At 54.1% G+C, this 27,730-nt stretch overlaps 1 protein-coding gene across 1 annotated transcript in view; it reads right to left on the bottom strand.

Annotated features, from left to right (window-relative positions):
- The window catches only part of PLK1 (polo like kinase 1), a 138,013-nt gene that overhangs the window by 23,158 nt on the left and 87,125 nt on the right, over positions 1–27,730 (bottom strand). Inside the window, exon 8 of the mRNA XM_069647390.1 lies at positions 25,019–25,173. Coding sequence (XP_069503491.1) covers positions 25,019–25,173 — 155 coding nt within the window. The remainder of the gene's footprint in view (positions 1–25,018; positions 25,174–27,730) is intronic.

The following is a 27,730-nucleotide window of genomic DNA, read 5'->3' as shown; positions in this document are numbered from 1 at the left end:
AGCCAGGCCTGCAAGTTCAGCGACGCCCGATCGTGGTGGAGGATGGTGCCTCCTCCGATGAGGAGATCCGCATCCGTCGGCAGTTGACTGGGGCAGGGCAGGGCAGGAGGGGGGCGACGCCGACATGTCCAGAAGATCTGGGAACCAGATCTGCCTCAGCCATGCCGGTGCGACAAGTATCATCCTGCACCGGGACCTTTTGAGTTGGTTGATGAGGTAACGCATACAGGAACAGAGGCCGTTCCAGGGGAACGAGAAGGCATCACTCATGCGGCTGGGGAAACCTACTGGCGAACCTCTGGCACTTGGTGTTCGACGCCATCATGAACAAGTCGATCTGGGGATTGCCCCATCATCGGAAGAGGAGATCCACTTGATCCTGCCGCAGTTCCCACTTGTCGCACGAGTGCAGCTCCCTGCTGAGTGCGTCGGCGATGGTGTTCATTCCTGCCAGGTGGAAGGGTACCAGAAACATCCCGTGGGTGATGGCCCAATGCCACAGATCCAGGGCCTCCTTGGATAGGGCTGGGGGAGGCGGGGGGGGGGGGGGGGGGGAGATCTGGTGCCTCCCTGCTGCCGGATATAAAACTGTCGTGGTTTTGTCGTTGAAGATCCTCACCACCTTGCCCTTGAGGGACGGAAGGAACGACCTGAAGGCCCAGGACACGGCTCGGAGCTCCAGGACATTTATGTGAAAGTGACCTCTCCTCTGGTAGCCAAAAGCCTCTTGCGTGGAGATCTTGGAGTGAGGGGACCCCCCCCCCACCCTTCCAGGGAGGTGTCTGTCGTTACCGTCTCCTGATAGGCCAGGGTCTGGAAGTCCATACCTGCCGTCAGATGTGCACGGGTGCCCCACCACCGGATCGCTTGTCGAAATGTCTCGTTGAGTGACATCCTGTCTTACATCATGCCAAGCAGGGACTTGATGGACCTCCCCTTGGCCACCTCCATCGTCAACAGCCCTTGCCTAGGGTGGCCTTCGTCCTTTCTTCCGACGGAGATGCTAGTCGCGCCACTGAGTCGAGCTTGGCTCCCAGGAACAGGGCGACTTGTGACAGTACCAGTTGGGATTTTGCGAGTTGATCGAGAATCCCAGATCCGTGAGCAGTTGGACGGTCTTCCTTGTTTGTTCGGAGAGTTCCCTTGACTCTGCCCGGATGAGCCAGTCGTCCAGGTATGGGTAGATGTGGATCCCCTGTAGGCGCAGCCATACCGCCACTGGTGCTAGGCACTTGCACACCCTGGGCGCCGACTTCAGTCCGAAGGGAAGGGCCTTGAACTGGTAGTGCTGTCCTTGGACTATGAATCGCAGGAACTCTTGAGGTCTCTTCAAGATGGGGATGTGAAAGTAGGCGTCCTCCCAAGTCCAGCGACGATAGGAAGTCGCCCTCCTCCAGCTGTCCCAGCATGTGCTGGAGGGTGACCATCCTGAACTTCTGGGACCTGATCTACTTGTTTAGACGAAGGTCCAGGATGGGTCGCCAACCGCCGGTCTTTTCCTACGAGGAAGTACGGCAAGTATACGGTTCGGGACGAATTCGATGGCTCCCTTCTTTAACATTGCTCGTACCTCCAGTAGTAGTCGCGGGGACGTGGTTTTCCCTTCTGGCCACAGGTGAAATACAGGGACAATTTCTTAGAAATTCCAGTGTGTGCCCGCGGGCCAGGGCATCCAGCACCCAACGGTCGGTGGAGATGGACTCCCACACGCTGACGAAGTTCACCAGCTGGCCTCCCACCAGGGTGCTCAGGTGGGGGCCAGACGCTACGGCCGGTTCAATCCTGCTTGGAAGCAGTCTTGCCGCCCTGGCCTCCTTGGCGATGACAGGATCCTCCTTGCTTGCCGCGTCCACTGTAGGCCTTCTGCGACGAGGAGCAGCCCGCTTGGCGGTACATAGAGGAGCTGCCGCCGAATCCTGGAGGCACCCCGCTTGCCTCCAGAGCTCCGAAAGGGCGGCAGTCGAAGAACACCCAAGGCACGAACCGTCTGTTGGCCTTGATGACTTGCAGCGACTCGTCCACTGCCTTGCCAAACAGGTTGTTCCCGTTGAAGGGCATGTCCAGGACCCTGGTTTGCACATCTTGATGGAAATCGGTTGGCTTGAGCCAATCGCGCCGGCGAAGGCAAACACCATTGCCCATCTGGCGGAAGCCGGTGTCGGCAATGTCCTTGGCCACCGTTATGGCGTGGTCTAACGCCACCTCCCTCCTGTAGGATCTCCAGGGCCTCCGCCCTCTGTCATCCGGGAGGAAGTCCAGCAGGGGAACTATCTTAAACCATAGCTCTGTCGGAGCGGGCCACAATCGCGAGGGCGTTGGCCGCTTTTATGGTAGTCGCTGCCGACGAGATGACCCGTCGTCCCATGGCATCCAGTTTCTTCCCTTTGCTGTCTGGCGGAGATGTCGAAGTTGACGCTGTCACCCCCCTGCAGCTTTGCCGCCACCGAGACAACCAAGTCCGGGGTAGGCTGCACCCTAGGCACATGGGGCGGAATCCTGTTCTTCTCGTACCGGTCTCTTGGCAGGGGCCGTGGATGGGTTCTTCAGGAGAAACAGCCCCTCGTCCCAGATGTCGAGTAATGGACCGAGAGGCCTCCTATCGTTGAGGAAACCTTCCTTCCTTCTCTTCCACGGGGCAGAGCTGGAAGAGCTCGATGCCCTGGCGATCATGGCATGGAATGAGCCAATTTCGTCAGGCGGGGAGGCCCGAGCAGGTGGTGATGGAAGGCCCATCCCATCGTCACCACCGTTGTGGCTGTCTGTTCCCATATCATACCTCAGCTCAGGAGACTGGGAAGAATGCTGGAAAGGAGGGGGTAGATGAATTCTCCTCCGCTTGTTTGGAGGGCTTTCCGACGGTCCAGGCTCTGCTGGGTCATCCGTTGGTGGTAAGAGCAACCTTGTCCTCATCTCCGTACACAAGGCCTGGATCACCATCAAGATCGCCCCCGAGTTGTCTTGTGGCCCCAGGGAATGGCTGCAACGGTTGGGGAGTGGAATCCTCCGCCTCCACGTGTTCCTCGTCGTCACCGCCGTCACTTTTTTCATCCGCCTCTTTGGGATCCTTCCCATTGGACCGGACCTCCTTCAACTTCTTGTTCAGGATCTTCGCGACTCCAGCCAGTTCCTCTTCAGACACCGTGTCCGTGTTGCACGCCCCCCCTTTCCCACCGGGGTTTTCATGGGGGTCTTATTGAAGGGCTGAAGAGTATTCCATCGCGGTGGCTGGGAAACTCTAGGCCCGAGGTAGCCTCCACAGGCTTTGCCAGGGCCGCCACGACTCCCTCGATAGAGGCCTTAGCCGGGCGAATCAAGGCCTCCACGACCTTGGATACGCTTGAGGCCTTCACCTTGGGGGAGTGTCACTGCCACACTCTTCTCTCCCCCCCCCGGATGACGTCAGGATCGACCTGGGCTTCTCCCAAAGCTTACCCGGGTTCTCTGCTTTTCTCTTCCACAAGCCAGCGCATTGGCTCGTGGTTGATGGAGTCTGTGAAAGTGCGCTCTGCCTTGCAGCCGAGGAGCCCGACCTTTCGGCGCTCCCGGTGCCTGCAGACTCGCGGTGCTTAACCCAGAGACCAGCGATTCATTACTAGTAGAAAGACAGTTCAGAAACCAAACTGAAACTGATTCTCTTTACCGAGGATTCCCAGCTTGACGGTGAATATTCACGAGCATGTGAATCCATGCCAGACCCCATGCAGGAGAAACACGATTATATTTAAAAGCGTGCAGCAGAGAACAGAAAGAAACTGAAGGTGCAGTTTCCTAGACTGAGTTTATTATCCTTTAGCAAACTAATTTCCTTCCCTCTACTGCCAAAACAGATTTGCTTTTTGAAAGCTGCCGATTTGTTATTCACCCTGAAGGAGTATTCTCTGTGCCCTTCCACACACAACCCTCCCTGGCTCCTCTGCTGCCCTCCAATACTAGTTGACAGGGCTCTAGAAAGTGAGGGATTGTAGTAGCAAAACACCAAAGGTATTTGCAAACACAATACCTGCAAGCAAAACATTTAAAACCTCACCATGACATGTGCAGTTTAAGAACATCATAGGAATTGTGCACATGCAGAATCATATTAAGTGAATACTAGATGGTTTGCAACATACCCCGCCTTTAAATTGTTGGTTAGAAGTGCTCAGTGAAACAGTTTTTTTTTGTAAAGCAGTGAATTACCACATAGGTTAAGGTCTATGCCCCATGGAACTCATGGAAAGGATGCATATTGTGTAAAAAGCATGCTAGTTCACTATATTTTGTCCTAATATATACAAAAAATGGCAGGCATAGCCCATACCTATTCCTTGCAGGCCAAGTAAATGTTGCAATGTTTTTCTCCACTTTTGGATGTTAGCTTAGTATGCGATATTTGAGATGACAGGATTGTCTGGGTGATGGTTTTGCTAAGGCACCGTGAGTAATAAATTGTGCTTGAACGTTGTCCCTATTAAACAAATGGAAAACAAGTGGATATAGGTACAAGTCTGGTAAACGTTTGCAGCGCTAAGGTATAACTGAATGTGACCTGGGGCAGAGGTTAGTCATATGGTTTAAGTGTGGTAGAGTTAAGCATAGGAGTCATGGTTGGGGAGGGTATCCTATTTGGTTTGTGTGCAGGCATATCTTACCAATATCTTCAGTTTGTGGAGCCACCTTTTCATTTTAGTTTTGAACCTCGTGTGGGTGTATTGTGCGTTTAGGATTTTTACGTCAAGCTTGCATAATAGAGCAATGAAAATAGGCTGGACCAGAATATCAAGACTAGTTTGTCCAAAGGCAAATGGTACCTGTGTCTTGCCTTATTAAATCTTTTTGAATTGGTTGGAATTGTGTGTGCTGCTAAAATTCTTCTGAGCAGCACCCAGAAGGAAGCCTGGGCAAGCGCACAGCTTAGAGCCAACATTGTGGACCAGGACCCTCGTCGGGACCTCCTGTCTAAAGTTGGTGGCCTTAAGCCAGCCACAACAATGGAGACAAACCCCGTATCCACCATCTGGCTGAACAGTGTCTGCAATGTCCACGGTGATGGCGTGGGCCAACGCCACCTCGCCTTCTTGAAGGCTCTCCATTGCCTCAACCAGCTTGACCCCCGGGAAGAAATCCAGGCTCGGAGCCATCTTGTACATACCTCCCGGTCATACCTAGCCAGGATTGGTAAAGCTGTGGGCACCTTGCCCGCCACCGCCGAGTAGATAACCTTCCTATACATGGTGTCCAGTTTATTCCCCTCGCTGTCCGGGATGGGGCAGAGGATGAAGAGGATGGGTTGGACGACTTCTTCCTAGCAGCCGCCGGGACCACCGATGGCTGGGAGCGCAGGCATTTAGGTGCAGACTCCGGCACCAGGTATCTCTTTTCAAGCCGGTCTCTTTGCAGGGCCGAGGAGGGTGTTCCCGATCCAGGAAGCCCTCTTCCAGGGTGAGCTGGGAGAGTGCTGCCGTACAGGCAATCATGGAGTGGAAGGAGCCCACTTTGTTGGGCGGGAAAGCCCTCAGGGTGGAGTGATAAATCAAGGACCCCTTTTCCTTGGGACGGTGTGGGGGGTTGGGGGGTGGGTGGGGGGGGGGGGGGGGAGGAACGGTCGTAGTAGCAACATAGGGTGCTTCTTTGTGGTGGTGGCCCCGGTTTCAGGGTCATTGCCGGTGGTGTCGTTGGTAGTGCCATCGGCCTACTCTTCTGAATCTCCAACACCAGTGTGTGGGGGCCAAGAGAATTTCTTGCAACAGATCTCATGAGGTGCCTGGGAAATGCAGTAAAAATCTGAAAATGGCTGGCAGAGGGGCTTAGGGAGAGGGCAGTCAGTGGCTGGGGGCAGTATGACCGAGAGCTCAGTGACTGGTTTAATAGGAGAAAGACCGTTCATAAACTCAAATGAATTTTTTTCTTTTAGCATGAGCATGTGAGTCCATGCCAGATCCCATGCTGGAGAAGGAACAAGTTACTTACCTGCAACTTGTTCTCCAGCATGGGTCTGGCATGGTTTCACATGCTCATGAATATTCCCCCGTCAGGCTGGGAATCCTCGGTAAAAAGAAAAAAAGTTCTGAACTGTCTTAACAACCAATCACTGGTCTCTGGGTCATACTGCCACCAGCCAATTACTGCCCTCTACCCAATTAGAAGTTACTCACCGTAGTGAATAATGTACTTAGTCCGTTCCGCCAGACTACATGGGCGTCCCTTCCAAAAGAGGCGAGACAGAATCTTTCACCAGAAAATGCCTTCCCTTTAAATTTAGAGGCGCGCAGAGAGCATGCGCTGTCCTGGCTCCAGTCCCCATTGACGCGTCAATAGATTTCAATGACCAGTATTGGGGGAGGTTGGTGGGACATATGGAGGAAAGGGGACCAAAGACGAAGTTAGTCACAAATTACTCTCACGTCCAGTCCCCTTTCCTCCATACTGCATGGTCGATTACAACTAAATGTAGCCCCAGGGTGGAGAGGAGACCCTCCTTGAGCAAATAGGTTCCTGAGAACCGCCCGCCCAAAAGCCGCATCAGATCTAGAGCCGGCATCCAAACAGTAATGATTGCTGAGGGAGTGGACCAAGTGGCCGCCCTGCTTAGGACTTGCCAAGGGACATGGAATGCTATGGCCGTTGCCTTAACCCTGACTGCGTGGGCGTGCAGGCTTGTGCTGTCCCTCATACAATTCCTTGATGGCAGTGACCATCGAGCAGGATATGGAAGCCTTGGAGGCCGGATAGCCTCGTCTTGAGCCTCTGAAAGTGACAAACAGGGCGTCCGATTTGCAGAAGCCCCTGGTCCTGTCCAAGTAAAATTTTAGGGCACCCCGGACATCCAGGCAGTGCATCATTCTCTGTGCCTTGTCCTTGTATCGGCAAAAACGTAGGCAGGACCATTTCCTCGTTCAAGTGGAAAGCAGACCCCCCCGCCCCCACCCCCCTCCTCCACCTTGGGCAGAAATGCTGGGTGTGTCCACAAGACTACCTGGTCCTTGTGAAAGGTAGTATATGGTGCCAAGGCGACAAGCGCCTGGATTTCGGTGACTATGTTGAGGTCCCACACAGGGTGCGGCCTATTGACGAGCGGGTAGAGCCTCAGAAGATCAGTCAAATGTCTCTTGATAAGATCTCGACCCCCCCTCCACCCCCCACCTGTAAGCTCCGATGGCTGCGAGGTATGTACAGCACGTGTCAACCTACATGCCCGTCCAAAGTACATGCCAGTGGATCGATTTCTTTGGAGTCTGCCCAGTGGCAGCATCTGGTCCATTTGCTTTTATACTGGGCCCAGGTAGCCTTGCTCTTTGCGCCCTGTATGATTTCCAGATTAGCCTGCGAGAGGTTGAGGTGCCGCAGCGTTACCTGCTCAGGAACCACGCGGTAAGGCCTATTTTCTGTGGCACAGGGTGGATGACCCTGCCCCCTGCTGCACCAGAAGATGTGCTGGGCCCGTCAGGTGAATCAGAGGCATCCGAAAGGCTGAGCAGCTCCGAAAACCCTGGCCAACCACCATGGAGCTATTAGAATGTTGAGTTGGTGAGATTCCTTGATCTTGCAAATTACTCTGAATCAGCGGAGCAGGCGGAAATAGAAGCATTCATCCAGTTTGACTGAAGCTGAATTGCTTTGCCCAGGGAGCCGGGGCCCTGTCCCTGCCAGCAGGCGAACTGAGGGCACTGAGAACCACGTGTTGAAGATCTCCTGAATAACGAGGTTGTTAGTTGCCACTCGTAATGGTCCACTCCAGCCTGCCCGCCTCCAGGTTAGATTCTCCTGGGAGGTGGACTGCCGGGAGGTAGATGTTTTCCAAGGCACACTCGGTGGCGGTGGCCTGCGGGGTGGGCAGCCGTAAAGGCTTGCCCATCTGTAGGTTGCAGTCCCTGGACCACCATGTTAGGTCTGGGTGGAGAGCTGGAGGAAGGAACAAGTTACTTACCTGTAACTGTTGTTCTCCAGCATGGGTCTGGCATGGATTCACATGCTCATGAATATTCCCCGTCGTCAGGCTGGGAATCCTCGGTAAAGAAAAAACCAGTATCAGTTTCGTTTCTGATCTGTCTTTCGTAGTAATAACCAATCACTGGTCTCTGCGTCATACTGACCACAGCCAATGACTGCCCTCTACCTAAGCACCGCCTCTGGCAGCCATCTTCAGATTTGGAAGCACGTGAAGTGGCAGTATGACCAAGTGAAGAGCCGCAGAGGGGTAGGCGGGAGGGTTCGCATGTGAATCCATGCCAGACCCATGCTGGAGAACAACAGTTACAGGTAAGTAACTTGTTCCTTCTCCAGCATGGGGTCTGGCATGGATTCACATGCTCATGAATAAAGAATACATAGCAGTACACACATGCACAACCACGGGAGGTGGCAAAGGCTCAACATTAAGCATCACATCAACTCAACATTAAGCATCTTACCTCCTCACCAGGCTCACCTCAGGCGAACAGGTTGCGCAGCACTGCTTGGCCGACCCTGGACTCCTCCCTGGAATCCCGGTCGACGCAGTAGAATTTCGTGAAGGTGTGCGTCGACCTCCACGTAGCAGCCCTGCATATGTCCAGCAGGGGCACACCAGATAGGAACGCCGTGGTAGCTGCGATCGCTCTGGTGGAATGGGCTCTCGGACGGCCAGGCAGCGGTCGGTTTGCCAACCGGTGACAGTACATGATACAGCCGGAGAGCCATCTGGAGATGGAAGCCTTCGAGAGAGCCTTCCCCTGATTGACAGGTCCAAAGTTCACAAAGAGTTGTGACGTCTTCCGAAAACCTTTCGTGCGGTCCACGTAGAACTTCAGCGCTCTAGCTACATCCAGCGAGTGCAAAGTCCTCTCAGCCGGCGACGAAGGCGACGGGAAGAACACAGGTAACACCAAGGGTTCGTTGAGATGAAAGTCCGACGGTACCTTGGGCATGAAGGAGGGGTGCGTCCTGAGCACTACCCTCGTGTCGTGGAAAGTCAAGTACGGTGCCTTGCAGGAAAGGGCCTGGATCTCTCCCACTCGTCGTGCGGAGGTGATGGCCACGAGAAAAGCTGTTTTCCACGATAGAAACTTCAACGGGGCCGAGTGCAGAGGCTCGAACGGAGGTCCCATGAGTTTGGTCAGTACCACGTTGAGCTCCCACGCCGGGGCCGGAGCCTTCACCGGCGGGAACGATCTGAACAGTCCCTTCATGAACTCTTTCACCAGACGATGAGACCACAAGGACGTCCTGCCCGTGGTTCTGGTGTATCGGGAGATCGCAGCAAGATGAATCTTGATGGACGCGTGTGCCAGACCAGCTTTGGCCAGCGTCAGCAGGTACGGCAGCACTTGGGGAGCCGTAATCCGTAGAGGGTTAATCTTCTGTGCGTGGCACCAGACAGAGAACCTCTTCCATTTGTGTCCGTAGCATTTAAGAGTCGAGGACGCCCTGGCCTTTGCAAGAACCTCTCTGCAGTCGGCCGGTATGTCGTATCCTCCAAACTCTAGCGCTGCAGGAGCCAGGCCTGCAAGTTCAGCGACTTCGGGTCGTGGTGGAGGATGGCGCCTCCTTCCCTGGAGAGTAGATCCGCGTCCGCCGGCAGCTTGATTGGCGGGGACGCCGACAAGTCCAGAAGGTCCGGGAACCATATCTGCCTCGGCCACGCAGGTGCGACGAGGATCATCCTGCACCGTGACCTCTTGAGCTGGTTGACGAGCCGGATTAGCAGAGGCAAGGGAGGGAACGCGTAGAGGAACAGGCCCTCCCAGGGGAACGAGAAAGCATCGCCCATGCTCCTCGTCTGGGGAAACCTGCTGGCGAACCTCCGGCACTTGGTGTTCGTCGCCGTCGCGAACAGGTCGATCTGGGGTGTGCCCCACCGTCGGAAGAGGCGATCCACCAGATCCTGCCGTAGTTCCCACTCGTGGCACGAGCGCAGCTCCCTGCTGAGTGAGTCGGCGATGGTGTTTTTTATCCCTGCCAGATGAAACGGCACCAGAAGAATCCCTTGGGCGACGGCCCAATGCCACAGGTCCTGCGCCTCCTTGGACAGCGCTGGGGACCTGGTTCCGCCCTGTTTCCTGATGTAAAACATGGTGGTGGTGTTGTCGGTGAAGATCCTCACCACCTTGCCCTTGAGGGACGGAAGGAAGGACCTGAGGGCCCAAAACACTGCACGGAGCTCCAGGACGTTGATATGCAGGGACTTCTCCGTCGGGAGCCAGAGTCCCCTTGCGTGCAGATTTTCGGTGTGCGCTCCCCACCCTTCTAGGGAGGCATCCGTGGTCACAGTCACCTGGTGGGCTGGGGTCTGGAAGTCCATGCCCGCCGTCAGATGCGCGCGGGTGCCCCACCACCGTATCGCTCGTCGGAAACTCTCGTCGAGCTTGATCCTTTCCTCGAAGCTGCCCGTCGTCTGGATCCAGCGCGCATCCAGGAACTCTTGCAACGGGCGCATCCGGAGCCTGCACATGGGAATGAGGTAGATGCAGGAAGACATCATCCCGAGGAGGGACTTGATGGACCTCACCTTGGCCGCGTCGGCCACCAACATCCGTTGCACCTTGCCCAAGATGGTCCTGGTCCTCTCCTCCGACGGGGAGGCCAGAAGGGACACTGTGTCGAGCCTCGCTCCCAGAAACAGTGCGACTTGCGCGGGCACCAGGTGGGATTTGGCGTAGTTCACGGAGAATCCCAGGTCCGTGAGGAGTTGGACGGTCCTTGCCGTGTGGACCACGGCGAGCTCCCTCGTCTTGGCGCGGATGAGCCAGTCGTCCAGGTAGGGGTAGACGTGAATCCCCTCGCGGCGCAGCTGCGCCGCCACCGGTGCGAGGCACTTGGTGAAAACCCTGGGTGCCGACCGCAGTCCGAAGGGAAGGGCTTTGAACTGGTAATGACGCCCTTGGACCACGAATCTGAGGAATTTTCGGTGCCCCTTTAGGATGGGAATGTGGAAGTAGGCATCCTCCAAATCCAACGACGATAGGAAGTCTCCTTCCTCCAGCTGACCCAGGACGTGCTGGAGGGTGACCATCCGGAACTTCTGCGCCTTGATGAACTTGTTCAGGCGTCGCAGGTCCAGGATGGGGCGCCATCCTCCCGTCTTCTTCTTCACGAGGAAGTAACGCGAGTAGACTCCGGAGCCCCGAAGCCTCTTTGGGACGAGTTCGATGGCGCCCTTCCTGAGCATCGCCTTCACCTCCAGGAGAAGTTGAGGGACGTGAAGTTCTTTCCTGGCCACGGGGGGGACGCGCGGGCACCTTCTTTGAAACTCGAGCGCGTGGCCCCGGGCCAGGGCGTCCAGCACCCAACGGTCGGTGGAGATGGACTCCCACACGCTGACGAAGCCCGCCAGCCGGCCTCCCACCGGGGTGCTTCGGTGGGGGCCCGACCCCACGGCCGGTTCAATCCTGCTTGGACGCGGCCTTGCCGCCTTGGCCCCCTCGGCGACGACGGCGGGGGCCGCCAGACTTGCCTCGTCCTCTGTAGGCCTCTTGCGACGACGAGCGGGCCGCTTGACGGTAGGAAGCGAAACCGCCGCCGGAACCTTTGGAGGCGCCCTTGCCTCCGCCGCTCCGAAAGGGCGTCCGCCGTTGCTGCAGCACTCCAAGGGCCCGGGCCGTCTCCGTATCCGCCTTGATGGCCTGAAGGGAATCGTCCACTGTCTTCCCAAACAGGTTGTTCCCGTCGAAGGGCATGTCCAGGACCCTGTTCTGGACGTCCTGCCGAAAGTCCGTAGCCTTGAGCCATCCGCGCCGTCGAAGGCAAACGCCGTTGCCCATCTGGCGGAACCCAGTGTCGGCGATGTCCGTCGCCACGGTGATGGCGTGGTCCGAGGCCACCTCACCTTCCTGCAGGATCTCAAGGGCCTCCGCCCTCTTGTCGTCCGGCAGAAAATCCAGCAGGGGAGCTATCTTGTACCAGAGTTCCCTGTCGTAGCGGGCCACGATAGCCAAGGCGTTGGCCGCTTTAATCGTCGTCGCCGCCGACGAGATGACTCTGCGTCCCATGGCATCCAATTTCTTTCCCTCGCCGTCCGGCGGGGAAGTCGACGTGGAGGCCGCACCCCCCCCCGCTTTCTTCCTGGCTGCCGCGGAGACGACGGAGTCCGGGGTAGGCTGCGCCCGGAGGCATAGGGGGGCCGAGTCCGGGACCCGGTACTTTTTCTCGTACCGGTCTCTTTTCGCTGGCGTCGTGGAAGGGTTCTTGAGGAGGGAAAGGCCCTCATCCCAAATGTCGTCCAACAGAGGCACTGCGAGGACCGTCTTCCTCTTGGTCTCGCGCCGTTGGTAAAGGAAGCCTTCCTTTTTCTTCTCCTCAGGGCAGAGTTGGAAAAGCTCGGATGCCCTGGCGATCATTGAGTGGAACGATCCAATCTCGTCGGGCGGAGAAGCCCTGGGGGGAGGCGACGACGGAAAATCCTCGTCGTATGCCTCGTCGTCCGTACCCGTCGCTGCCGTGTCAGTCCCCGTATCATCCCCTCGGGTGGACGGGGAGGAGGGCTGGATGGGGCGCGATGGTTGAAAAGGAGGCGGTGGATGGATCCTTTTCTTGGTAGGGGGAACACCAGAAGGTCCCGGTTCTGGATCCCCCGACGGGAGAGGTTCCTCCGTCGGTAACGGTAGTCTCGTCCTTATCTCGGAGCATAAGGACTGTATAGCCAACAAAATGGCCGCTGAGTTGTCCTGCGGCGCTGGCAGAGGGGAATCCGACGGGCGAGCAGGGGCCCCGTCGGTATCCTCGACGATGTCGTCGTCGTCACCTGCGTCGGGGCCCATTCCGACGGGCTGGTCTTGTTCCACGCCTAGGCCGTGGCTTAAGACCTCGATCAGTTCCTCTTCTGAGGTTGAGGCCGAATCTCCGACGACGCCCTGCCCCCCCTTCTTCCCCACGGAGGGTTTCACGGGGGTCCTATCGATGGGCACGAAAGAAGACTCCCTCAGAGGAGGCAGGGAGATTCTGGGCCCCGAGGCCGCCACCACTGGTGCAGCCTCCACAGGCTGGGCCAGGGCCGCCGCGACCGTTTCGATAGAGGGCTTGGTCGAATGGATCAAGGCCTTCACCACCTTAGGTGCGCTCACCGCCTTATCCTTGAGGGAGGGGGCACTGCCACGCTCCTCCTCTGCCTTAGAGCTCGACCGGGGTCTCTCCAGGAGCTTCGCCGGGTGCTCGGCCTTCCTCTTACCCGACCCAGAGCGTTGGCTCGTGGTTGATGGTGCCGGGGAGGGTGCGCCCTGCCTGGCGCCCGTAGAGCCCGACCGTTCGGCGCTCCCGGTGCCAGCGGACTCGCGGTGCTTGGCCTTATGTTGGGCCCCCGTCGCCGGGGCGCCCTCAAAGGTCTTAGAAGACCGCTCAGATTTCTTCTTCTTCTCGCCAGACGGGCTCTTACCCTCCAGCCAGCTGGCGAGACGTTGATGGCGGTCCTTCATGGTCCGTTCCGACATGTTGCCGCAAAACGCACAGTCCTTCTCCACGTGCGTCTTGTCCCCATGAAGGCAGTAAAGGCAGAAAGAGTGTTCGTCCTCCTTGAAGACGTTCTGCAGCTGGCATCCAGGGCAGGCCCTGAACAGCTTTCCGGGCGTCGAGCTTCCCTTCTCCTGGGCCATCTCCGAGACCGGGCCTGAGAAGCTTCTGGAGTCCTCCGAAGTGTAGCTCGACGAAATCTTCACCCTTGAGGGGCACAGATGAATCCGACACGGGTCCCCGTTGATCGGATGTAGGATCGGTGGAGCTTGAGGCTCTTTTGACCGAAAGAATCGAAGTTTTTGTGAAAAAGCGCGAAAAAATAGCACTAACGCTCGAGAGCAATAGCACGAGGATCCCAACACATGAACGTGCGGTAAAAATCTGAAGATGGCTGCCAGAGGCGGTGCTTAGGTAGAGGGCAGTCATTGGCTGTGGTCAGTATGACGCAGAGACCAGTGATTGGTTATTACTACGAAAGACAGATCAGAAACGAAACTGATACTGGTTTTTTCTTTACCGAGGATTCCCAGCCTGACGACGGGGAATATTCATGAGCATGTGAATCCATGCCAGACCCCATGCTGGAGAAGGTTGATTATCTCAGATTGAGAGCCCCGTTCTTGGTTCCATGAGGCCATGAAGTGCAGCTGAATCCTCTTCATCCTCAATCTTGTGTGTGGAACAGCTACTAGGACCACCGCCAGTAGACCCAGGAGATGTTGGTACCACCATGCCGAGGTCACCTCTCCTGAGGAAGTGGCTGGTGACCCTCTTGATGGCAGAGATCTTGTCCTCCGATGGAAATACCTTCTTGGAGCACATGTTCCAAATGAGGGTACAGGAAGAGTGGTGACCCGCTTCCGGAGATGTAGCCCTGACAAGCCAGTCTAGTTATGGATAGATGTGGAGGCTCCGAGAAGGGCCGCCACCGAATTCATGAGCCTGGTAAAGACCCCGGGGGCCGAGTTGAGGCCAAAAGGAAGGCCCTTGTATTGAAAACGGTAGCCCATGATGGTGCGTGTCCTTCAGATCCAGGGAGCACTCTTACCTTGCACAATGTCTGCGCTATAAAAGCTGGCATAACCATCTTGAATTTTTGCATGGGTAAGGAGAAGTTGAGGGTGGAAAGGTCCAGCACAACTCAGGCCCACCTGGTTTTTCTGAATGGCGAAAATCCTGGAGTAAAAGCCCAAGCCTCGCTGGGAGGCTGGGACTTTCTCCATTGCCTGGCTCTCTACAAGCGGCCGGATCTCAACCAAAAGAGTTGCTGTCCCAACATGTGCGAGTGGAGAGGCCGGGATAGGAAAGCGGTACCCCATGGATACTACGGAGAGGAGAGGTCCGCAAAACTCTGGCGCCAGAAATTTGTATGGAGAGCAAACCTGCCCCCCACTGGAGACACGTGGACCCGAAGGGGCATGTCACGCCTTCTTTCCCTCCAGATGTTGTCGCATAGGAGGACCGGAAAAAGCCCTTACCCCCTCCGCCCGCCCAGATTTTTGCTTGCGCCGATTCTGCCACCAAGAGTGGTCCGGCTGCCTGGCTCTGTTCCTGGAAGCCATGGAACCCTCTATGTACAACCCTGTCGGAGTGCTGCTGAGATGAAGTGTATGATTTGGGCATGTCTTTGTTGAACGGAATCTCTAATATGAGTTCTGGACGTCTGGGTTGAATTTTGGCACCCTGAGCCAGGTTGTCCTCATGTCCGTGGCGATACAGATGGCACGGCCAGAGGTGTCAATATGGGCCACGGTGGATTCCATGAGCCACCAGCTTGATCTCGGCCAGCCCCGCCTTAAAGCAGGATTGGCTCTGCGTAGGGAGTACCGGGAGGAAGTCCGCAATTTCCCACCATAATCTTTGGTTGGTGGCAGCCAGCAAGACATCGGCGATGGCCTGACGAAGATGCAAGGACGCGTTGGAATAGTGCTTCTTCCCGTACGCCTCCAAGATCTTCTTGCCTAGAAGCACCGCAGAGGAGGCCGAGAACGACTGAGGCTTTGACTATAGAGATGCCGCAGCGATCACTGAGGAGTGTGGCTTAGGATGGGCCGAGAGCAAGATTGTATCCCCCCCCCACCACATCTGCCTGTACTTGGGGTCCTGGAGTAGATTGTCCGGCTGGGCCGAGTGGGGCTTGAGCCAACCCTTTTTGGCCAGGGTGACTGTATTGGAATCCCAGTTTTGGCAGAGGGGTGTTGCGTGAGTACTTCAGCCAGAACCCCCTCTGCCGACTGCTCGGGTTGGGGTAGGCCCAGATACTCCGCCAGTCCGGTTTCCTGGGAGGCCTTGGCCGAGGATGGCATATCTGTATCTTCTGGGGCACCAGAGGCACTTGTGGTGCCACTAGCATTGCGGGGAGGACTTCCCCGATGGCGTCCTTGAGGATCCAAGGTGACTTCATGAGGCCAAGGAACCCCTTGAAGAACTCACAGGCCGTAGTTGGTGGGGTGCTGACTGGGTAGCTGGGAGCTGCTGCGCACCCTGCCCAAATGGACGCAGTGGGAAGCTGCTGTGCGCAAAAGAGGGATAGTTTGTGGGCCGCATACCTGGTTGAGGCCAGTCCCACCTGGACACTCCGTCGCCGAATTCCTGGAATGGCGGACGGGTGCCCCTTTCTAGCGCAGCAGCCATTTTGTCAAGCTGCCTGCCACGTGCCTGCGATGTGTTGCTCAGCCCGCTGAGACCAGCCGCCTCCAAGGATCACAAGGCCTACCCTGCTGCTTGGGCCTAGGCCCGGTAGGTGTGGCACTCTCAACCCAGGGGTCGGTAGGCACCCCCTCAGACATATTGCCGGTACTAGGGCGTAGCCGCTCAGCCATAGTGCGGGTACAAGGGCTGAACCTCTCACCTTCCAGTCCCTCAACAGTACAAACAGGAGGATCCAAGGAAGATGCTGCAGAAGCCTTGGTGCACGTGCTGGAAGAAGGACCCGCTGGTCCCTCCTGCGCGGGAGAGTCCCTAGGAAGGGATTGCGGGGTGCGACGGAGAATATCACCCCTGCCTTGGCTCGATGCTTCAGGAAGTTCTTGAGGTCCTCTGGAATAGCTCCCTCCACCTGGCTAGTCTGTTTCAGCGCTTTCGAGGACAGCAAGCCACACGTTGTACAAGCTTGCCAACCGTGGTTTGGGCCAAGGCAACGTAGGCAGAGGGCGTGGGGGTCTGAAGTTGGGAAGAGCCCGTTGCAGTATGGACACCTGGTGAACCGCGTGGAAGTCGACATGCGCCAGGAGGCGCGCCACGCCTGAGGACCTGAAAAATAAAAATACAAGTATCCATGTGTGGAATTACAAGGCCGAAGCCAAACCCAGGAGCGCTGGCGAGTTCGGCCCGTTCCTGTCAATGCAGAAAAGTGTACTTTGGTGTGGTGCCAGAGGGCGGAGACAGGTTAGCACATGCTCCCTGGGCCGCTCCCCTGTATTCCTCTACATTTAAAAAGGGAAGGTTTTTTCTGGTGACAAAGGTTCCATCTCCTGTCCCATGGAAGGGTATCCTGTCCCATGGAAGGGTAGCCCATGAAGTATGGAATAAAGGGGACGGGACGCAAGAGTAAGTGGCAGTAGGACCAAGAGAAGAGCCGCAGAGGGGTAGACGGGAGGTTTGCATGTGAATCGATGCCAGAGAACAGTTACAGGTAAGTAACTTGTAACTTCTCCAGCATGTATTAACATGCTCATGAAGAAATACATAGCAGTACACGCACAACCACAATCACATGAGGTGGCAAGGCTCACCATTAAGCATCTCAACTCCTCACCAGGCTCACCTTCAAGCAAACAGGTTGCGCAGTACTGCTTGGCCGACTCTGGACTCCTCCCTGGAATCCCTGTCAACACAGAACTTCGTGAAGGTGTGTGTCGACCTCCACATAGCAGCAATGCAGATGTCAAGCAGGGGCACACCAGACAGGAACGCCATAATTGCAGCGATCGTTCTGGTCGAATGGGCTCTCAGGCAACGGCCGGTTTGCCAACTGGTGACAATGGGAGATTCAGCCGGAGAGCCACCTGGAAATGGAAGCCTTGCAGAGGGTCTTCCCCATGGTTCACAGGGCCAAAGATCACAAAAAAATTGCAACGTCTTCCAGAAACCCTTGTGTGGTCCACAGAACTTCGGCGCTCTAGCCACATCCAGCGAGTGCCAGGTCCTCTCAGCAAGCGACGAAGGCATCGGGAAAACACAGGGCTCATGTGGAGCGAGTCTGACGGCACCTTGGGCATGAAGGAGGGGTGAGTCTATAGCACCATACTAGTCTTGTGGAACGTCAAATCAGGTTGTTTACAAGAGGGCCTGATCTCTCCCACTCGTCGTGCAGAGGTGATGGCCACAAGAAAAGCTGTTTTCCATGACAAAAATGTCAGTGGCGCCGAAAGCATAGGCTCGAACGGAGGACTGATGAGCTTAGTCAGCACCACATTAAGCTCCCACAACGGGGCTGGAGCCTTCACTGGTGGGAACAAGCAAAATAGTCCTTTGACAAACTCCTTGACCAATTGATGAGACCACAGCGATGATCGCCCAGGAGATCTGGTGTAGCGGGAGATGGCCGCCAGATTAACTTTAAGCATGGGCCAGTCCTGCCTTGGCCAACGACAAATACGGACGCACCTGCGGGGCAATGACTCGTAGAGGGTCCATCTTCTGAGTATGGCAACAAACAGTGAACCTCTTTCACTTGTTCCCGTAGCATTTGAGAGTAGGCTAATCTCTGGCCTAGGGGGAGCACCTCCTTACAATCCGCTGGAAGATCGTAGCACCCAAACTCTAGTGCTGCTGGAGCCATGCATTCAGGTTCAGCGATCCTGGGTTGTGGCACAGAATCCTGCTTCCTTCCCAGTCAAGATCTGCAACTGCCGGAAGCTTGACCGGAGGGGACAGACATGTCCAGAAGGTCTGGGTACCATATCTGCCTCGGCCACGCCAGTGCGACACGGATCATCCCACACCGGGACCGTTTGAGAAGCAACAGAGGGAACGCATACAGAAACAGGCCGTCCCAAGGGAAGGAGCCCTACCCCTCCCCCCCCACCTGGCTGGGGAAACCTGCTGGCGAACATCCGGCACTGTGTTCGTCATCGCAGCAAACAGATCGACCTGGGGATTGCCCCATCTGAGTAACAGGTGACCCACTTGGTCCTGCCGAAGTTCCCACTTGTGGCAAGAGTGCAGCTCTCTGCTGAGAGTCCACGACTGTTCTCCACTCCTGCCAGATGAAACGGGATGAGGAACATTCCCAGGGCTACGGCCTAGTGGCAAAGGTCCAGTGCCTTTTGGAGGAGTGCTGGATCTGGTTGCACCCCCCTCCCCCTCCCTTCCCGATGTAGATCATGGTGGTGTCTGAAGACCTGTACTACCTTGCCCTTGAGGGACGGAAGTGAGGGCCCAAAACATTGCCCACAGTTCCAACACGATGTACAACGTCTTCCCCTTGGTTGCCACAGGCCTCGTGAAGACCCGATGTGCGCTCCCCATCCTTCCAGGGAGGCATCCGTCATGACAGTCTCCTGATGAGGTGGGGTCTGGAAATCTGCACACTGATGTGCGCGCACTCCCACAACTGTATCGCTCAATGGAAAACCTTGTATAGTGATCTTGTCCTCAAAGCTTCTTGACACAGGTATCCAACGGGCGTCTAGGAACTCCTGCAGCAGACACATTTGTAGCCTGCACAGCCGAATGAAGTATATGCACGACGACATGCAGAATAGGGATTTGATGGACCTCACCCTTGCAACCTTCAGGGCCAATAGCCGTCGTACCTTGCCCAAGCTGGCTGCTATCCTCTCCTTTGGAGACGCCAGGCACAACACTTGAGTAAGGATCCCAGAAATTGCACGACCTGCGATAGAATCAAGTAGGACTTAGCATAGTTCACAGAGAACCCCAGATCTGTCAGGAGTTGGACGGTCTTCACCGTGCACCGAAGAACCTTGTGATTTTCCCAAGTCGTCACTGGAGCGGGCCCAAAGCACGAGCCATCTCAGTGTCCACCTTGATGGCCTGAAGGGACTCGTCCACAGTCTTCTCAGACAAATTGTCGAAGGGCATGTCCAACACCCTCAACGGAACATCCTGGCGGAAATTAGTTGCCCGCAGCCAGCCCACCGAAGGCAATGTTGCGCATTTGGCGGAATCCTGTGTCAGCAATGTCTGGTCAAGGCGATCGCATGGTCCGGAGCCACCTCGCCTTCCTGTAGGATCTCCAATGCCTCCGCCCTAGTCAGGAAGTCCAAGAGGGCCACCCCTCTCCCCCCCATCTTGAACCAAAGCTGTGCCTTAACTGAGAGCGTGAACGGCCTTGATAGTCATCGCAGAGGGGTGGGGGGGGGGGGGCAATGATGAGGAGGGCCACCGATGAGCTGAAGACTTCTTGGCCGCCGAAACCAGAGTTTGTCGAAGGCTGGGACTGTAAGCACTGGGGTGCAGAGTTCAGCACCCTGTATTTCTTCTCATAAGTCCCTCTTCCGCGGATCCGATGAAGGGTTCATGAGGGACAACCCCTTGTCCCAAGTGTCATCCAACAGGATCGACAGCATGGTGTTCCTTTTTGCCCCTCAGCACTGATATAGGAAACCTCTTGTTGGGCGGTGAAGATCTAGCCGACAGCGGTGGGAGGTATCCCCAACCCTGCCGTCGTCTGTGCCCACAGCAGTCTCATCCCTCTGGGGAAGATGGGGTGGGGGGGGGGGGAGAAGAGGGAAGCGAAGGGTGGACCAGAGGGGAGGGGGGGGGGGTTGTGGAACGGAGGAGTGGGCTGACTCCTTTAGCTTGGCTGGTGGTTCTTCCAATTGGGTTGGCACCGCCAGCGTAAGGCATCCTTGTCCGGATCTCCGAGCACAGGGGATGCAGAGCCGTAAGCACGTCAGATATCCCCAGTGGTTGGGGAGGAGACGGAGATTGCGGCTTAGGTTGCTCCTCCACTTCGTCACAGCCCTGCTGCTCCTAGTCATCCCCACCCTCGTTGGGATCCCTCCCACGGGGCCCACTTGACATATTGTCCCTCCTGGAGGATGGCGAGGTTGAGATCCCTCTGAGATGTCCCTGCCCTGGAGGGCCACTGTGCCCCCTCCCCCGCCCCCTTCTGAGACCAAGGTTGGGGTAATGATAGGCATCACCACCTCTGGAGTCTTCGATAGGCTGTAAAGAGGATTCCTCCTGGCAGGCAGGGATACTCTAGCCTTTCCGCCACAGCAGCCTCCACGAGGGACACTGCCACCAATTTGATGGAAGCATGGGTCTGTCTGATGCACCTTGGCCTTCACGGCCTTGCCAGAGTCCGCGGCCTTCACCTTAGGGGGAGGGTCGGCACCCCACCCATTGGCCTTCTCTGCAGGGCCAGTCTGGGTCTTCTCCAAGAGCTTGCCCGGATGGTCCGACTTCCTCTTTGAAGATCCGAGCGTTGGCTTGTGGTCGAGGGTGCTGGAGACACAACTTGCCCTGGCCGCTGAGGAGCCAGTTGCAACGGCGCTCTCAGGCAGTTGACTCACGGTGCTTGGCCTTATGTTGGGCCCCGCGGGAGGCGCACCCTCAAAGGTCTTAGAAGACCGCTCCATTTTCTTCGGGGCATGGAAGGCATGCTGCTGGGACTCACCCAGAGCAGGGGCCTTGGCCTGCAGCCACTCGTTGAGGTGCTTGCGGTTGGTCAGTCCGCATGCACTGCACCATCTCGACAAGCCACACAGACATCCTCCACATGCATCGGGTCCGAATGCAGGCAGTAGAGGCACAGGGAATGTCATCGTCCAGCAAGACATGCAGTAGTTTTCAGCCGGGGGCAAACCTTGAAGAGGCGCCGAGTCCACGCAGTGTAGGCCTTGAAGCAGCTTCTGGAATCCTCCCTCACCCCCACCACCCCAGAACAAGTGACAATCCACCCCTGAGGGGCGCTGAAGAATCTGAAAAACGGGTCCCTGTAATCAGAGGGTTCATCGATTGAGCTCGAGGCTCAATTGAACGAAATGGCAAAATGCAGTAAAAGCTCGAGGACTCCCAACACTTGAACGTGCGGTAAAAATCTGAAGATGGCTGCCAGAGGAGGGGCTTAGGTAGAGTGCAGTATGACCCAGAGACCAGTGATTGGTTGTTAGGAGAAAGACAGTTCAGAAGTGAAACAAACTGATTTTTCTCTTCAGAGGATTCCCAGCCTGACTGGTAATATTCATGAGCATGTAATTCCATGCCAGGCACCATGCTGGAGAACTTACATCTAGTCGCCTTTAATCAATACTTGCAGGAGTCACTAATGGTAAAGCCCCCTCCTTGGGGTTCTATTGCCATTAGTACCCCCGGCATGTTTGACCAGGGTACAAATCTCAATCTCGATTTGAGAAACTGCGGTGACACTAAAGCAAACAAAATGTCCATCAGGGATTGGGGAGAATTCCCTCACTGACCTAGTATCATTGAATGGCAATGATAACTAATGGCTTGTGGCAGTTTATCTACTTTAATGACTGTCACTTACTCGCAGGCTGTCAAATCAGCTGCATTAGAATGGTGACTTCCTTTAACCACTTTGAGTGCGCCGGTTTGGGTCTTCCTCTGCTGTCCCAGGTTGGGGGGGGGGGGGGGGGGCAGGTCTTCAGCCAGAAACCCTGTGTTGGTAGGGAGTGCATTCCTCTCCTCCCAGTCATTATGCGGTTGGCCACTTCCGAATTAACTTTGATCTTTGTTCTTCCTTGGGTGTTGGGGGTCTACACTGAAGCCAAATACTGTGCCAGAGTAGGATATGGCACAGAAAGACTACAGCATCTCAGTCTACCTCCGACCCATAACCTATAAAGTGATGACCATGTTTCCCCAACCGTCTTGGGGAGGTTGCGCCCTAATGATGGCCTCTGAAAACCACAGAACTGCTTTTCTGTTTCCAGGGTATTGTTCCATCTCTTGTGTTGCCAGTTTTATTTTGCTTAGTCACTGCCTGTTTGAATGGTGCAGATCCTTACGTTGGGTGGGCTTGGGTGCCCTCCCACCCCCAAACCCCCAGCCCAAATACTGTATGAATGGTGGGCTCCTGCAACCATGTGAGATGTTGGAGTCAAGTACTCTAACGAAGCATAGCAGCAAATGGACAAGAATGCAACCCCTGCAGCAGGCCAGCACAGACTCCAGTGAAGTCCTACTAAGATGTCTGACCAAGACCACAAGCGATGCTTCAGCCAGTCGACTGGTGGGAACAACCAGTCTTAACCCCTGCTCAAGGTCTCGATAAACTGGTGGCCCGACCAACTCTACTAGGCTACCTTGCTGAATTAGTTGCCATTCCGAGTGCATACTTCGAACTGGAGGATCGTGAACAGGAGACCTGCTCCTGCATTTTCAGCCTCATCAACATAAACTGTGCAGGACCTGCTCCTTTGTTAATCCCTGGATTATCACTGGACTGGTGAACCCTGCTGCAATCATTCTTTGCACTCAGGAACTTATTTGCTCATTCATATAGCCCATGTGCCAGAACTGTTTTCTCTCCCCCCTCGATCTACAGTTATGATAGTTGCCCATGAGTTTCACTCCTAAATACACTACAAAGGTGTATATAGTGTAATATATCCTGCCCTGATTAGACAGCCACCGGCCCCTTCTGTAAACTGCAGGGAGCGCGAGGTGTGGGTTCCTGTTAAATAGTGCGAATCTGGAAGCTCAAGACCAGTTGACCACTGGAATCGAATCTGAAAAAGATGGCTGTGACCGATTCCAGCGGCCAGAGAGCCTGCTGTGTAAACCATTCCAAGCAGCCTGGGGTCCTGAAGACAACATTTACCCAGAGGCTGTTGACAGTCTTAAAACCTGCTAAACGAGCCACCCCTTAACATGCTGCGATCTTGCTGGGCTGCAAACCGACAATACCAGGGCACCATGAGCCATTGTGCAGTGCATGGTCTTTGTGCTGAAACTTGGACTGCTGCTGGCCCTCCAGAGACGATTCGGAATCTCTGAAGTCCCCCCAGCAGATTACCGGACCGAGAGTGAAGAGAAGCTGACTGGTGATATTAGATCTGTAAAAGTGAGCCAATTCCACAGAGCAGCGAGATATTTGGACTATTCCTTTGTTGGGAGCCTCTTCTGTTGACTGCTGCAAGTTCCCATCCAGTGTGTGATCTTTCATGACCAAGCATCCAGGGGCCGGGTCCTGTGCTGTTGTATCGTGAAGGCAACCGTCCAGAAGCGCTTCTCTGCTCAAGTACTGTGCCTGCTTGGGTAACGCTTATCAAAGTTGTGTTGATCCTGTGTGGCTGGGAGTTTGCCCATACTGTTCACCCAGGCCCAAACGCTGGCACCTAGGAATCCTCTGCGAAGTCCCTGAAAACGCTCTCTTTACTTGAAGTCGTCCTCTGGAACCCTTTCCTGCATAGGAGCCTCATTCTGACCTGCCTACTGCAGACTCCTAGATCCCCGGTATCCTTTTGCCTCAGAGATAGCTCATGCCCTAGAATGGGGAAGGACTGTATAAACCTCTGTCTTAACAGATCACAAGTGTTACCAACTTACCAAGTAGTTGCTTGTAAATGTGGTGTAGCCATCTCTGAAATAAGCGTCCTGCTGTTTTTCCTTCTCTTTAAAGTATAATAGGTTATTTACTCACCTTGAAATTGTGAGTCACTTAGTAAGAGTTCTGAAACCGAGTGTAAACGATTACCAATAGAATTTACTCACCTTGAATAGTGGATTGCCAATGTACTATTGATTTCACTTCCACAGATCATGCTTTTAGAGTTGCATACTGCCCCTCTGAGAAGTATTGAGGTTACTTTCCTGAACTGCCGATTGCCTTTCAAAAGACTGCTAGCTTGTATTCCACACTTGTATCATTGGTAAACTGCTATACCAATAGGGTTTTTATTTACCTTGAATAGCTGCTGCCAAAGAGCAACATTGGGATGTGCTTACAATTGTTTTAGTGCACAAAACAGTTAACCGAGTTCTCACTTATCTAGGAGTAGCTGACTGCCATCTCTGAACTGTGGTCTGAAAAGTAATAGTGGTGCAACTATCACTTTCTAAACAGAAGAATGTTACATATGTTGCAAGGTGTGTAAGTGGTCTAACTAGGCGATTCTTAAAACTGAACAGATTATGACCAATAGGGTGTGCTGCCCATTACATACTATATTCTAAAAGCTCAACTTATTTGGTTTTACTCCCCATGAATAGTGCCATTCTAAATTTGTATCTTTAGGTTTGACTCCTTGAACTACATATTGCTGCTCTAGATAAGGTTATACTTTGTATACCAAAGTAGTTTTTTTTAATTGTGTTGATATAGTACCTACCTCGCCAAACATTTCTCTTTACCTACATTTAAATAAAATATTATTTTCACAATACATAAGTTTGTGTTTGTATGGACTGTATGTACAATCTACAGCTCTCTCCCTCCCAATATAAGCATGGCTGCTCTGTCCATGATACTAACATAGCAGGTGGTACAGCCTTCTACTGAGTTGGAGTTTTCTGTATCGCCTACTAGTATGGTTTAATAGAGCCCTTATCAGCCACAAATTAGGGCGTGTAATATGCCAGCCTATGCAAGGACTTCAGCTTGGAGGTAACCTATTTTGCCCCCCCGAATGGTTAAAACTTCCAGGTCCAAGCATTCAACGAGGGTGCCAACACTTACCTTTTTAGTCAAGGCTGGAGGGTAGGATCTGACGTTTAGGTAAGACTCTGCATTATTTCGTTCGATATACTGCAAGCTGTCACCGTCATTGTACATGATCAACCGGGTGGAATCATTGAAAAGGACGCCAACACTGTTATCGCACAACTGGTAGCCTAAAAGGGAATAAGTTAAGAGTTCATCCTCAAGCACTGGTCTACTGAACATAATCAACCTTGTTTAAGCCCGAAAGCTGCTCTAGTTGAATATCAATTGTAGGCGATTAATATGTCCCTTACTTCCATGGCCTGGTAGTGACATTTTTAGACTGAAATATTTAAGAGAAAGATTTTGATGCCTTGGCTGAAAGCAAAAACCATAGCACATCAAAATAAAATTATACTGGGCAGCTGAGCAATTGGCTGCTTTATGCTTAAAGGCAGCCACACTAATAGTTAGGACAATGTGCAAAAACGTGCTGCGGCAGACCATTTGGATAGAAAGTTTACTCACCGACTACTGTACTAGTCAATAGTAACAGGACAAGCTAAAGGAAAGGATGTAGACTGCCCAGCAGATCAGAAAGCCTCCCAAAGACATGCCTGACAGAACACACGCCTCCTCACATGCTACTAATTGCTAGTCCCAGTTTCAGCACTTATGAACTACCAAATGACAATTGCAGGGAAGAGGCAGTTTGTATGGAAGTAACACAGTAAGACTATGGACTCCAGCAGATTGAGGACTAGTGAAGTTCCCTTCCCTCCATACCTTGTCAGGGTGCTCTGGTAGACTCCCAAAGGAAGGATGGCTGCAGAGAATACAGATCCTCTTGGGGGTACAAAGATTTAAATACCTTAAACCTCATGGATTTCATTAATTCGTTCAATGGAGGGGGGTAGGGACGACAACATCCAGTCGAAAGAATGTTACCAGTTGGTAAGTAACTTGTTCTTCAAATGGATTGTGTCCTCCCACGCATTTTCTTTAATCATGGACCGTATGAAGAACAGCCTTAGCAAAAAGACCTCCTTGGGATGAGGTTGAATCTAAATGTTTCAAAAATGGATGCATAGATGAGCAGGTGGCCGCTGCACAGATATCCTGCACCGGGACACCCCTTTGAAGAGCTGTCAAAGTTGCCATGCCCCTAGTAGAATTAGCTCTTAGCCCACCTGGAGGTTCTTCACCTGCCAGTTTGTAACATCCCCAGATTCCCAAAAATATCCATCTGGATAAGGTTTTGTTACTGCCAGGCCAAATTTGTGGCTAGTAGGTCACTTGAAACTTTGAAGTCTAGAAATATAAAAGCTGAGAGCCCTTTTTGGGCCTAGCCAGTGAAGCCTTTCTTCCTCCTTACCTACATGAGGTGGGAGGGGGGCACGGGAGGATAGAAAGATGGCAAAGTAATGAGACAAATGAAAGTCAGACTACCCGAGCGAGGAAAGAAGGTTTTGAGGATTACTTGCTCTTTATGGCAAATGGTGCGAGGAGGCTTACAAGAGAGCCTGTAACTCGCTCACCATGCGGGCTGATGTGATAACCACTAGCAGGACTGTTTCAACGCAAGGAGTCTTAAGAGGACAAGAATGCAAAGGCTCGAACGGAAAGCATGGAAGGAATTTTAATACTAAATTTATATCCCAAATAGGGACATGGAATGGGATTGGGGTACACGTTTGTGAGACCATTCAAAAATTGTACGATCAATTGTCTTGAAATAAGAATTCAGGGGCGCGCTTAAAAATATAAAGCACCACTAGGTATCCTTTTATTATATCAATCTGAAGCCCCAGATGAGCTAAATGTAACAGGAAAGAAAGCACCATAGCTGTGCCACATAGGAATGGATCCACATTCTTATCCTTGCATCAGTTACTGAACATATTCCAACGACACCAGTACAAGGATTTTGTTGCTGGCCGAATAATATCCATTACGTTGCCCGGAAGGTCCCAATCCTTATAGCTCAGCCTCTCAGAAACCATGCCTTGACCTCTGGATGGAGAACTACCGTCCTCTTGCGAAAGAATATCCTTGCTTTGTGGAAGACGTATTGAGGGCAGATGGCCATGTCCAGAAGGTCTGGGTACCACGTCCTCCTGGCCCAATCTGGCACTAACGACCAGAGTTTTCCTGACCTCTCTCAACCTCCTGATTATGTGAGGAATCACGTGGACTGGAGGAAACACATACAGGAGTGGAAATTCCCAGTCAACTACGAACGCGTCCCCTAGAGCGCCGAGGAAATTCCCTTGAGCGGTACTGATCATGACCAATCCACTTCAGGGGTTCCCCAAAGGGTGAAGAGCTCTTGAAGGACTTCCTGAGCTAGCTCCCATTAGTGGGATACTGCTGCCTGCTCAGAGCATCCGCCACCATGTTCTCTCTGGCTAGGTGAACTGCTGATAGGGAGATTCCTTCTTGTATTGCGCAGAACCAGAGCTGCATTACATCTCTGCACAGTGGTAGTGGCCCTACGCCTCTTGAGGTAGTACATGGCCACTGTTGTCCATCAGGACATTCTTTCCCATTCAGCGCTAGTCCAATTGCCCTCAGCTACAAAAGGTTGATGTGTAGTTTGGACTCTGATGGAGACCAAGGACCATGGATTGTTAGATCACTGGTGTGGGCTCCCCACCCCGTGAGTGAGGCGTCCGTCACTACTGTCATCTCCTGCCATGGTTGCCAAAAAGATTCTCCCTTAAGATTGTTCTTGCAAACCCACCATAG

The sequence above is a fragment of the Ambystoma mexicanum genome, chromosome 2q (genome assembly GCF_040938575.1).
Source record: "Ambystoma mexicanum isolate Mex_15411 chromosome 2q, UKY_AmexF1_1, whole genome shotgun sequence".
NCBI lineage: Eukaryota > Metazoa > Chordata > Amphibia > Caudata > Ambystomatidae > Ambystoma > Ambystoma mexicanum.
This window is presented reverse-complemented; position numbering and strand designations above follow the sequence as displayed.